The 14,088-nt window shown below is 41.6% G+C and overlaps 1 protein-coding gene across 1 annotated transcript; it reads right to left on the minus strand.

Moving 5' to 3' along the window:
• Nucleotides 1-11,555: 11,555 nt before the first annotated feature.
• mb (myoglobin) lies at nt 11,556-13,825 on the minus strand. Its single transcript, XM_037689959.1, has 4 exons — nt 13,764-13,825; nt 13,072-13,157; nt 12,095-12,314; nt 11,556-12,007 (listed from the first exon to the last, which is right to left on the minus strand). The coding sequence occupies exons 2-4, from the start codon at nt 13,152-13,154 to the stop codon at nt 11,867-11,869; spliced, it is 444 nt and encodes a 147-aa protein (XP_037545887.1). The 5' UTR covers nt 13,155-13,157; nt 13,764-13,825; the 3' UTR covers nt 11,556-11,866.
• Nucleotides 13,826-14,088: the final 263 nt, after the last annotated feature.

Here is a 14,088-nt window from a genome sequence, read left to right on the forward strand (position 1 = left end):
TGTGTGTGTGTGTGTGTGTGTGTGTGTGTGTGTGTGTGTGTGTGTGTATATATATATATATATATATATATATACATACACAGGGCTGGAGTGGGACTCATTTTCAGCCCTGGAGTTTCATGTCTCAGAGTGGCCACTTTAGATCACGACCTATTATTATTAAAATCATGTAATTATAAGTTTACATCAGGGGCGATTCCAGAATCTGCCCTTTTAGGGACGTTTTCAGCCCCCAGTGCTGACAATGGCTCTTGGCTTGAGCTATGTGTTGAACACTGGTGTCAGAAGCTTTTTTTAATGTAATTTGGGGGAGGTGGGCACACTGGTGGAGGGGTCTGGGGGTCCTCCCCCAGAAAATTTTGAATAAAGTAGATGCCATTTCCTGCATTCTGGTGTATTTTAACAGGCTGTTTAACATTTAGTTTTGCCTACATAAATAACACTTGATTCAGTAACTATTTTAGAGTTAATGGCACAACAAGAAGTAACCTGACGAACAGCTCTCCTTGTGTGAATAGAGTACGCTCCACTTCTCTCATGCATCCTAGCCACAGTCTAAGAACCGTACCGTAGTGTAGCCTAAGTTAACTTTTAGGAAGAAAAATCACTTGTCAATACGAAACAATAGCAATAATCACTCCTTCTTAACAGCACGGTGGCGCAACTGGTAGAGCTGCTGCCTCTCAGTGAGCAGGTCCTTGGTTCAAATCCCGGTCCAGGGGCCTTTCTGGGTGGAGTTGCATGTTCTCTCCGTGCATGCGTGGGTTTTCTCCGGGTGCTCCGGTTTCCTCCCACAGACCAAAAACATGCATGTTAGGCTGATTGGTAACTCTAAATTGTCCCTAGGTGTGAGTGAGAGAGTGAATGGTTGTCTGCCTCTTTTGTCTCTATGTGGCCCTGTGATGGACTTGCGACTGTCCAGGGTGTACCCCGCCCCTCACACAGTGATTGCTGGACATGGGCACCAGCGACCCCCGTGACCCAAAATGGAATAAGCGGGTAAAGATAATGGATAGATGGATGGATGGATGGGCCCTTGATCAAGGGCCTTAACCCCCACCATCTGCTCCCCCGTGTGTCCTAGATAGCAGCTCTTTGCTCCACACAGAGTGTTGTGGTAGTTCAGTGGGCTGTGGTTGTATCAGGAAGGACATCTGGCGTAAAAACAATTGCCAAGTCTTGGTGCGAGTTGGTTCGCTGTGGAGACCCCAGAAGCAGGGAGCAGCCAAAAGAAAAGAAAAAAAAAAACCCAGAAACATCAGTTCTATAAACACAAAGATGGACTGGTCAGAAGAATATAGGTGAGGTGGTGGAAGCAGACTGAATATATTACACATCCCGTAAGTGACTATACATATTGCACTAGAGGAAAATTGCACTTAGGGAATTTAACATGTATTTAGAGTCCGGATGGTCCATGGAAAGAAGCTGTTTTAAGTCTGTTTGTGCAGCTCTTCCTATACGCTGTGCCTTCTGCCAGAGGGCAGCAGGCTGATTAGGTGGTGAACAGGATGGAGGTGGTCTTGGAAGATCCTCTTTGCCCAGAAGAGACAGCAGGAACTGGCGATATCTTCAAGGGAGGGGAGAGGAAAAGCAGTTATTCTCTCAGCAGTCCTGATCACCCTCTGCAACCTCCTCTTGTCAGTGGTGGTGGAGCCAGCGCACCACATTGTAATGGCGTTTGCCAGCACAATCTCTATGGTGGAGCGATAGAAGGTTACCAGCAGCTTTGTTTCCAAGTGGTTCTGTCTAAGTACTCTCAGGAAGTGAATTTGCTGCTGGGCCTTGTTAACCACTGCTGTAGTGTTGATTGACCAGGAAATGTCCCTTAAAATGTAAATCCCCAAGAGTTTGAAGTGGGGGACTCGCTCCACACTGTCACCATTTGTCATCATCTAGAGTGGGGTAGGAGAAGCCTTGCTCTTCCTATAATCCATGACCACCTCCTAGGTTTTCCTTGTGTTGAGTGACAGGTTGTTCCTCGGACACCACTTTGCCAACAGCTGCACTTCGTCCCTATATGCCGACTTGTCTCCACTAGTTATAAGTCCCACCAGGGTAATGTCCGTCCATCCATCCATCCATCCATCCATCCATCCATCCATCCATCCAGCCAGCCAGCCAGCCATTCATCCATCCATCCATCCAACCATCCATTCATTATCTTCCGCTTGTTCCAAAGTGGGGTCACGGGGGCAGCAGCTTTAGCAGGGAGGCCCAGACATCTCTTTCCATAACCACCTCTTCCAGCTCTTCTGGGAGGACAACAAGGCGTTCCCAGGCCAATCGAGAGACGCAGTCCATTGTGTCTTGGGTTTTCCCCGGGGTCTCTTCCTAGTCAGACATGCCTGAAGCACCTCCCTAGGTAGGAGCCCAGGAAGCATCCATACCAGATATTCAAACCACCTCAACTGGCTCCTCTCGATGTGGAAGAGCAGCAGTTCTACTCCACGTCTCTCCCGGATAACTAAACTTTTCACCCTATCTCTAAGGGAGAGTCCAGCTACCCTGCAGAGGAAACTCATTTCAACCGCCTGTACCCATGATCTCATTCTTTTGGTCACTACCCAGAGTTTATGGCCATAGGTGAGGGTAGGAACAAAGACTAACTGGTAAACAGATAGCTTTATCTTACAGCTCAGGTTCCTCCCTCTTCACCACAATGGACCAGCATGGAGTTCACAATACTGCAGACACTGCACCAATCCATTTGTCAATCTCACACTCCATTCTTCCCTCACTCGTGACCAAAATCCCGAGATACTTGAACTCATCACTTGAGGCAGAACTTCACCCTTGACTCAAAGAGAACGGGCGGCTGTGGCTGAGTGGTTAGAGCAGTCGTCCTCCAATGCGAGAGTTGGGGGTTCGAATCCACCAGCAGTCACATGTTGAAGTGTCCCTGGGCAAGACACTGAACCCCTCATAGCCTCTGATGTGCGTCCCATCGGTGTATGAATGTGATAAAGCTCTGATTAGTCTCTTTAGAATGATTTGTTCAATTAGCTTTGTAGAGATCTAGTAGAGTGCTGTATAAATGGGTAAATGAGGACACAGGTTGTAGTGTAAAGTGCTTTGAGTATCTTGAAATAAGATAGAAAGGCGCTATACAAGTACAGTCCATTTACCATTTACCATTCCACCCTTTTCTGACTGAGGACCATGGCCTCAGATTTGGAGGTGCTGATTCTCATCCCAGCTGCTTCACACTCGGCTGCGAACTGCTTCAGTGAGAGCTGAAGATCACGGCACGATGACAACAATAGGACCACATCATCTGCAAATAGCAGAGATGGAATGAGGCCACCAAACAGGGATTCCTCCGCCCCCTGGCTGCACCCAAAAATTCTGTCCATAAAAGTTATGAACAGAATTGGTGACAATGGACAGCCCAGGGTGGCGTCATATACAAATTTGATGATGGTGTTGGTGGGATGAGAGGAAGTGCAGTCATGGGTATAGATGGCAAATAGGAGTGGGCTCAGCGGAGCCCTTGAGTGAGCCAGTGCTGAGTGTCAAGGTGGAGGAGCCATGTGCACTAATCATTACAAATTGTGGATGCTTAGTAGGGAAGTATTTGATCCAGGCACAGGTGACGGGTTAAGTCTAGTACAGCAAACTTGTCCACCAGAATGTCAGGAAGAAGAATGTGGAAAGCTGAACTAAAGTCAACAGAAAGCATTCTGACGGAGGACTAATGGAGTTCTAAGTGGGTCAGAGCAGTGTGGAGGGCAGTGGAAATGGCGTCATCAGTAAATCTATTTTCTCTGTATGCATATTGATGAGGCATGGGGGAGGCAGTCCTTCATGTGCTGTGCCAATAGTCTCAAAATACTTGGCAACCACCAGTGTTAGCACGATGGTCTAGTTATTGAATCAATTGACAGTTGAGCTTTTAGGCACAGGGGACGGTTTGAGGCAGGGTTGGACAGAGGCCTGTGCCAGGGAGAGATTGAAGATCTTAGAATTCCATCCGACCCTGCAGCTTTCCTTGGGTTCACAGATCTGAACTTGGATCTCACTTGATGTTCCTGGATAGTGAGAGGGCTCATGGAATGTGGGGGCAGTGTGGCTGTATGTATCAAGTTCAAGTATCTTTATTGTCATTCGCATCACATGTGTCACATGAGGTGGAACAAAATTGTGTACTCAAGATCCCAGTTACATCCAAAAATTGCAAAAATATAAAGTATAAAAAGAAGCAGTATATAATCTAAGATAAGATAAACGCTAAACGAATGTCAGACAATACACTAAAAGTACATGAGGGTCCTTTGGTTTTTGTTCCATTAGTACCTGCATAGATCTGCACTGAGATCATGAAAGCACCTGAATCAACAGACCAAACAAAGTAGACAGTCGGTGCAGCGCAACAGGTTCAGCGTGAACATCTGATTGGAGCAGACACTGCAGGAGGTTCTGCGTTGTTCACCCTCTCATAACGCTTCACAGAAACTGGACCATAGACCTGTTAAATGCACAGAGAACTGATTGATTGATTGATTGATTGATTGATTTTTATTGTCAATTCTGCATATGTACAGGACATACATAGAAATTGAAATTGCGTTACACTCCTACTCAAATTGCAGCAAACAACAACATTAGCAAAAATAAACTAACACAACTAGTTATATAAAAAAATATAAAAAAATATAAAAGTGAACAGCAGCAGGACCTCTGATGCAACGTGCTCAATAGTGACTAACAGGAGACAAAGGGACGCTGACTGAAGACAATAACATGATGAGAGGTAGATAATGGATGTGCAAGGCCAGAGTAAACAATAGTGCAATATAAAGTATAAACCTGAGAAACTTAGTAAAGTGAAGGTGTGCATACCGGTTCTATATAGTCACAGTTATGTACTGATGAGGTGATTAAGTGGAAATGACAATACCAGAATTACCAGAATAAAGAATAAACAGGACGAGTTGATCATAACAGTAGTGCAAAATATAATGCAATAATGCAATGCAATGCAATGCAATGCAATGCAAGCTAACTGAGCTAAACTGCATTATAAATAGACCCACATTTGGATCCAGTCTAGTTTCTTTCATCGGTACAATTGAGATGTCAACCACATTTAGTCTCTCCTGGCGTCATTGAATACCATGGCTGAGGTGAAATCAACCTGTTGTTATTTAGAGCTGGAGGTCATGTTAGTGTTTTTTGATGAGAGGTTTAATATAAAGCCAATTTGTCTACATATAAAGTTTAACGTGTCTCATTGACATTTGAACTGACTTTTAGGGGCTATTACCAGAAAAATAGTGTCAGTACTTGAAAATTAGTTGCATTTTAATTTTAAATCATTAGAAGCAATAATATCACTGAGCATAGTTAAACAGTAACTTTGGAAATGAGACAAATGATGCATGTGAACTTGAAGTCTTCAGTAATTAATGCAAACTCACAAATGAATGACAGATTAACCAGACCTACGTGTGACCCAATCTGCAATTTTTTTAACCCCTGTAACAAATGATGAAAGGAGGCCACGTTTTGCCTGTGTGTGTGTGTGTATGTGTGTGTGTATGTGTGTGTGTGTCTGTGAGCAACTTGTCTCTTGAACCACTGGATAGATTTTTGTGAAACTCTCAGAAAGTAATATTGAGAGATGCACCTACAGTTGAATTACCTATGGGGTCAACCCAGCTCAAGATGGCCACCACAGCCTTAAGTGACTTTGGCAAACATGCAACAAATATGGCCGTAACTCTGATCTGATGATAAATTTGTTGTGGCAGTAGCTGAGATTCATACCCAACACAAACTGTGAACACCACTCGACTGTGTTGAATTTTTATATAAAACTATTGGAGTCAATTCTGTCAGCCTGTTAGCAAAATATCTCATGAACCAATTAATGGATTTTAATGAAACTCTCAATAAATCTAAATATACACACAATTACCTTTTGGAATTAATCCAATTCAAGATGTCAGCTGATCTATCAAAAATCGCTTTGACTCAGTGTTCCAGTTATTGAGCTATAATTTCTTGTGGCATTTGCTGGGAGTTATTCTCAACAATACACAGACAGAAGCTCTTGTGATATTGTGCAACTTAGTTGCTTGGTCCAGCATCAACGTGTGGCATGGAGGCTGCACAGCTGCAGAAAGAAAAGCCTTGCAGAGAGTGGTGAAGGTTGCACAGAAGTCTGTAGGAGTCAGTCTCCCTACCATCACAGATATCTACACCACCAGATGCAGGAAGAGGGCCACCTTCATCATGAAGGATCCCACTCATCCAGCACACACACTTTTTGCCCTGCTCCCCTCAGGAAGGAGGTTGAGGAGCATTAAGTGTAGAACCACTTGACTGAGGAACCCTGAGGCTGTTAGACTCATGAATCTTTAACCAGGATAATCACTGTGAAAAAAATCACATCATGTTGCTGTTGATCTTTCATGTTGCTGCTGATCTTTCGTGTAGACATGTTCATGCGTACTCATCTGCTCACACAGACTCATGTTCGTGCTGTTGTTCAGCGTAATGTTTTTTTAGTTGATGTTTTTCTTAGTTCATATTTTAGATCTTATTACTGTTTTTCTTTTACATTTTATTGTTGGATGTAACTGGGATCCTGTGTACATAATCTTGTACCACATGTACCACATGTACCACATGAGATGTGAATGACAAATAAATCTCTCTGACTCTGATTGGTGCAGTTGTTGCCAAGGTTTGATCAAAATGGCCACAACTCTGTCATTTCTCATTAGGTCTTGTCTTTGTACTGGTTGCAATGTATCAATCAAGTTTTAGTTTTATACGCTAATTAAACACTTGGATGAAAAGAGTGATTCTTACAGACGATCAAAGCTATGACTTCCTGGCCTGCTGTTTGAAAAGCCAACAAAAGCCAAGTTTCATCATCCTAAACAATAACATTGAACCATAAAGGCTCAGAAAACATCTAAATGTCTGCACTTGTGATCCTGAACTGTCTGATTGTCCTTCTTTAAAAAGCTCATTGTGTCCTGTTGCTCCATTGTCCTGTTGAAAAGCAGTGACCGTTCTGAACTCGGTCATCAGCTGCTCAGGAGCAGAGACAGAGGTGTGTCTCTGCAGAGGAACTGTGCCTCGTGTCACGTCCTCATGCGTGCAGCAACACACACACACACTATTTAAAGGTTATCATCATGGCAATTATCCACCCCGCGGGTTAACTAAACACTGTTTTGGCATCAAGTGTGGACCTGGAAGGACAACGGGAAGTCAGTGGGACAGAGGAATGTCCATGATAAGGTTGATATCTTACAGTCTCTTGGCTCCTTTACGTTCATGCTTAAACAGACAGAAACACTTAAGTAAAAAAAAAAAAAGACGATGGTTTGTCGTTTAGCGTGATAAAATCTTTTGTCAATGTGTGGAAATGTGATTAAAGAGTTTTAGTGCATCCTAAAGACAAAGGAAAACAAAAACATCCCCGAGCGCCTTTGTGTTTAAGTTCTGGTTGTGATTCAGAGAATGGATCTCCAACACCCATATCCACTTACAGCGATGGAGTAAAAACCAGCTGCTGCAGCTGAGGCCTGCGATCTCCAGATCCTCAGGTGTGCATTAAAAACAGGTCGGATTCTATTCAAGTTCAAGTCGGTTTTACTGTCATTCGCATCATATGCGGTACATGAGGTGGAATGAAATTATGTACACACGGCCAGTTACACCCTACAATAGCAAAAATATAAACTGTAAAAAGAAACAGTAAATAAGGAGCTAAGATATCAACTAAGATATACACTAATAGTGCAAAACAATATGCCCAACAACAGCACACGAACATGAGTCTATGTGAGTAGATGACTACGAATGAACACAGCAGCATGAAATAATCAGCAGCATGAGATCAGCAGCATGATTAATCAACAGCATATATCACCAATGAAAGTGGCATTACAGTGATTTTTTTTTCTTTACAGTGATAATTCTGGTTAGGGATTCATGAGTCTAACAGCTTCAGGGTAGAAGCTGTTCCTCAGTCTAGTGGTTCTACACTTAATGCTCCACAACCTCCTGTCTGAGGGGAGTGGGGCAAAAAGGGCATTATGGACATCACTGCACGGGCTCAGGAAATCTTTCATAAATCATTGTCTGTGAACACAGTTCACCATGGCATCAACAAATGCTGGTTAAAGCTCTATCATGCAAAAATATAAATGACATATGTAAACAGAAATGCCACTGTCTTCTATGGACTAAAAGTCATTTAAAAATTGAAATTCTAATGGATGCTATGTTTTCTGAACCAAAGAGAAGTACCTTCCAGCCTCACATCAGTATGCTGTTCATAAGCTTGCCTCGCTGATGGTATGGGGGTACATTAGTGCCTCCGTAATGGGCAGTTTACACATCTATAAAGGCACCCTTAATGCAGAAAAGGGTGTAAAGGTTTTTGAACAATGTGCACCCATCCAGCAGATGAGTCTGGATGCTGAACAGACCTGCCTGAAGATCTCTAAGCAACTGACTATATTTGGTGTGTCTTGAAATAAAATAAATTTGAAAAAAAATCTGCAACGAAGACCCAGCAGTGCCAAACATCCAGAGTCCGACATGAGACTAGAACGGAACGTTTCCCTCCAAAAACTCTACAAACTGGTCTCCTTAGGTTCAGGACATGCTTCTCAGAGGAGATGTGCTCTTATCTCAACATTTTGGGAGACGTTACTGCCTTAAAATTCGAAATTAACTCAAGTTTATCTAAAAGTTGTACTTTAAAAAAAAAAAAAAAAAAAAAAAATATATATATATATATATATATATATATATATATATATATATATAATGTTTTCTGTGTTCCAATGAGATTTGCAAATCATTCTGTTGTCATTTCGTTTTATTTTATTTACATTTTACATAACGTCCTAACTTTTTGGAATCGGGATAAGAATATTTCTGATGAAATAACTGTGTAATGCAAAACAGATGACAGTGTAAACGTTTAAATTAGGGCTATTCGACTGGTGGCCCAGGGCCAAATCAGGCCCACAGGTGAGCTTGGTTTGGCCCACCAACGGGTTCATTTTAAATAAAACTAGATTTTAAACTGTAAAACAAACATAACTGCTGGACGTCAGGTCTCTGAGCTCTTGGCTTTCAGTAACTGTGGCCCCATGAGAAATTTAGTTGAATGTCCTGGTTTAAATAATGGTGTTTAAAAAGAAACACTCCATTTCAGAAAAGACGATACTAGTTTTTCAGTACGTCCAATTTCTAATATCTTATTCATATTCTCACTGACCATTAATATTTAAACCTTGTCATTGTCATTAATTTGCAGTTATTCTGGCAGATGATGACACTGCAGCAGTTGTTCCTGTTCTCTGCTCGTGAAGTTAACCAAAGTTTTTTCAATAATTTACCACGGACTGTGAAACGGACAGTGGGGTAAAGGTCTCTGAAACAGCAAGAACTTCTGTGTCATTTTTAAAATTTTTATTTGGCCTTTGCCCTCCTAATACGAGCGGTCAGCTTGTCAGACATGACTCGGTTTCTCCAAACTGAGGTCGTTCAAAGAGATGCCTGCAACAGGTAAGATATTAACTGTTCATGACCCCTCTACAGAGCTTCACTTAAATACATCAAATTATCTCTTTAATGTGATGGGGAAACAGGATTTGGTGATGCGTTGGTGTGTTTGATCACATCCTGTTGCTGGGTCAAACCACCCTCCAGCTCCAGCCCTGATGATTTAAGGGGGGGGGGGGGGGGGGCTTTAAACAAAAATGTATGAACGTGTTTCTGATGTTTTTCATATCCTTCAGATTGTGATCTGTCTCAGTGCCTCGGTGTTTTTTAAATGACATTTCTTTATAATAAATTCATTAAAACCAACTACCATATTTTTCAGACTATAAAACACAATATCAATGAACGGGTTTGTTTTCATACATAAGGTGCATTAAGTGAAACACAACAGTCAGATAAGTCAAACTTCATTCAACTCATCCACAGTAACCGTATAAAATCAGTTCAAGGTCAGTAAGTACAACCAGAATTAATACATGAGGTGCACCTGATTATAAGGCTCACTGTCGATTTTTAAGAAAATTAAAAGATTTTAAATGCGTCTTATAATCTGAAAAATACGGTACAGTATATCTCCACTTATCTCTTAATTATTTTGCTGCAAAACAGACTTTTCCTACTTTCCCACACCGTTTGGTCTCATTTCTACCTCAAAGAAGTGCTTCATAGACACTGCCCTCTGAGATTTCCTCCAGGTTCTGCGACAAAGAACCCTTTCTCCTCGTTCACTTCTCCTGTGGAAGAAAATGAGCCGGACTAACAAAAGGAAACACGACCCGCTCTCAGTTAAGAAGCTTGCGTGACCTATAATAAGGATTTATATAAAAAAAAAACACCCTGAGTTAACTCACGTTGAACTCTAGACACAAAACAAATCTGGCTGAGATTTACTACAGAGATTGGCCGTGAAAGAAAAATGATTGTTTTTTTGTTTTTATAAGTAAAGCAGGAATTTTGCAAGAAACAAAGTGCAAAAAAATCCCTTGATAATCCCTTGTGTGGGTGACTGAAGTCACGTCCGATGGATTGTGTGACTGGAGAGTCTGAAAGAGCTGTGTGTTTGGGATACAGTTGTCACTTTGTTCAAGTGACAACTGTGGACATGCTAATGGACACTTTCACACACTTAATCTATCTGGGCCACTGTGGACAGCTGTGATGGATCAACTCTCTGACCAGAATCAAAGATGACCTTTAATTATGTAAAATTAATAACTATATCCATTGACTAGATTAAATGGTAGTCTAATTACAAAGTGGCCACTGCTTTTTGTTTTTTGTCACAATTTTTTAATTATCTGAATAAAAAGAAAGTCTTTAATGGTTTTTGCAGAATCCTAAATAAAATGAGGAAAAATACATAAAATGTGTCATTTGATAAGAAATGGCATGACAACCAAGACTTTGAGTGGCAGTACATTGTGTGTTGTAAATGACATTTGAATAGAGAGAACAAAAAGTTTCACTTAATGGTCAAGTTATTTAAAGTTTAATGCAGAAAGTTGGATTTTCCTTGACTAAACTGGTGTTTTAACAGTTTAAAGTTTCTCTGAAATCTTCCCAGAATTCAGCGTGCCTCCCCAAACTCTCATTGACTACCATTTTATCTGATTTTAACTTGTCATATCTTCTAAACAAAACACTGTAGATGCTCGAAATCTGACCTGTGGGGTGACCAGAACCTTCTGTCACTTACGATTCAAATATTTATTCAGTATGACTCATAGTTTTTGTACAAAGACTGTTTGAGGCTTACTTTTTACTGTTTTTGTCTGCCTGTCTTATAAGGCTGCTGTCAGGAAGTGAGAGACACAGGTGTGTGGTTACCATGGTGACCTAATAAAACACTGGCACCAACTTTGACAAATTCTTTGATCTTTTTCCCCCTCAAACTTTATTTATCAACATGGCATTTTGTCATCTACATCTAAAAAAAACTACAAAGTCCTGTTGTAAAAGTAAACAACTGTTGAGTTTGAGTTTTGTAATTGTTGACAAACAAAAGAGGCCAAAAGCAAAGAGCAACAGTTTTATTAGTAAAATCAGACAATGAATTAAAGTGATTATAAACACTTTTCCCAAGAATTCAGGTAATATCTGCAGAAATCTCGAAGACTTGTTTGATTTAATACAGATTAGCGCTTTAATTCTACTAATAAAACACGATTGTTGAACTTAATATGACTTTTTCGTAAGTAAATGAGTCAGAGAACTATCATCAGCAGTTTGATTATAAAGAGCGGTGTCTTTGGAAAAAAAAAAGCTCTTGCAAGTAGAAGATTATCTGGTTCTGGAAAGATCTAAGCATGACGCTTGGTCTCGTTGTTTATCCAGCAAAGCCCAACTCTTTGTAACCGGCGTCCATGTCCGCGATGACGGCGGCCATGACGTTCCTCAGGGCCTGCTGTCCGGCACCGTCCAGTCCTGCCTTCTCTGCCAGTACTTTAACAATCACCTCAGTAATCAGCTGAAAGGGAAGAAAACATGAAATCCTCAGAGGTCACTGAGATAATCTGGAGAAGAAGGAGAATATTTGTGAAGACGCATCCCTCACCCTGAAGTTATTGATGGGAATCTTGTGCTTGGTCGCATGGCTGTTGGCCAGAGGTTTGAGGATGGCAGCGTGGTTGCCTTTAGCCTTCAGCAGCTCGCCGAGCTTCTTCAGCACAGTGGCTCCGTGGGCAGAAACGGCTGCGTTTCCGGCCAGGTCACCGTGGGGAATGCTGACGAACTTGGGGAAGAGCTTCTGAGTTTCTGGGTGCTCGGTAAATAGGCTGGGGAAGGACGGAAACGTGAGATTATTGTGACATTCCAAGAGAGTCGGAACTGAGATGTACTTTTCTGGCTTTTGTGGCTGTTGGAGCGTTGCAAAGGAGGTGGGGTGGATGGTGCAACTGTAAATGGTAAATGGACTGTACTTATATAACACCTTTCTATCTAATCAAGGTACTCAAAGCACCATCTGTGCCTCATTTACCCATTCATGCAGCACTCTACTAGATCTCTACAAGGACTAATCAGTGCTTTATCACATTCATACACTGATGGGACACTCATCAGAGGCAATGAGGGATTCAGTGTCTTGCCCAGGGACACTAACATATGACTGTTGGTGGAATCAAACCCCAACTTTCCCATTGGAGGACGACTGCTCTAACCACTCAGCCGCAGCTGCCCTCCTGGCAGTGGTGAGAAGACTTTGAAACAGCAGGATTTTAAAATTTAGACAAAAACTCACAGATTAAACACCAAGGAACTGCTTCAACAAATATACCTGCTCAGTGTTCTCATTATCTCTGCCTTTACCAAACCCACCAGGCTCCATTTATGCAGACTTAAGAGGAAAATCTGTGAACTTGGCCAAATTTCTGTGCTGTTTCGTTCACCGTATCAGAGGTCACGATGATGTCATGGAGTTCACTGAACATAATGAAGTGCAAAAGTAAAACCACCTAAAATACATTCAGACCATCCATCCATTGAGCTAGAGTTCATTTTTGTGTGAATCCACAAGAACATGGACCCACTGACCGGGTCAGAACCAGGTTTCCATAGGTGGAGTAATCTGCCTCCACTGGACCCCAGTGCTTCAGGATCATATCGTAGTCCGCCATGATCTGAGGGAACAGAAGAAAAATGATAAATTTATATGATGATAGAAACTCATTTTAAAGGGGAAACAAACAGGACCTGGTCTTGTGATGAGGCGTGTGAGAGTGTTATCTCACTGTGTGGCGGTGCGTTTGTCCTGTTTGATTTCAAGGCTCCTGGCCAAGAGCCAGTTCGTTCAAGGGCATCTCATTACCAATCCGAAACGTGACCTTGTTTGCTCTCAGTGAGCCTGTAATGTCACCTCAACTTTGCTCTGTATAATTTATCCCCCGATCAGAAGCATGAAAGGAGCTTTTGTTCTCGTAAAGCTGCTTAACGGCTGCAACTAGCACGTCAACACAAATATTTCTCTAACTTTGTCATTCTCAAGGCCAGTTGCATTAAATGTTCGCATGAAACCGTCTGCACTAACATTTCATATGGACTTTAAAAGGTGCAATCAGCTCAAATCAAATTAAAATCTTGATTTTTTTTTTTTAATTCATGGTAAAAGTTGCAAAAGTGAACTTTTTTCTTGTTTTTTAACCATCACTTTAAATATTTGCTATTCTGACCTACTGTCACAAATTCTGTCAAACATCCCGATGAGGAGTCAGAAAGGTGTCGCCTACCTGCAGAGCTTGAAAAAGTATCTTGTGGTTGTCCCAGAATATTTTTGGCTCGACTCACCCCCCTGCTCGGTGCCGTCCTTTTATACCCCCTCCCTCCTTTTGTCCAGCCATCCGTCCACCTCTCTCACTGCACCACTGTGTTCACAGCACCTTAAAAATAAATCATGTCTGGGATGAAACATGAGCTTTTAGTTTTTTATTGTCTCGCCTGAAATCTGTCTTCTTCACAATCGTCTTCATTTTCTAAATGCTGTATTTTCAGAAATGAAAAAACAAAAAACTCATATTTTTCATTCATCTATTAAAAATTTAATATTTGATTGAC

The sequence above is a fragment of the Nematolebias whitei genome, chromosome 16, assembly GCF_014905685.2.
Source record: "Nematolebias whitei isolate Nwh7 chromosome 16, NemWhi1, whole genome shotgun sequence".
Classification (NCBI taxonomy): Eukaryota; Metazoa; Chordata; class Actinopteri; order Cyprinodontiformes; family Rivulidae; genus Nematolebias; species Nematolebias whitei.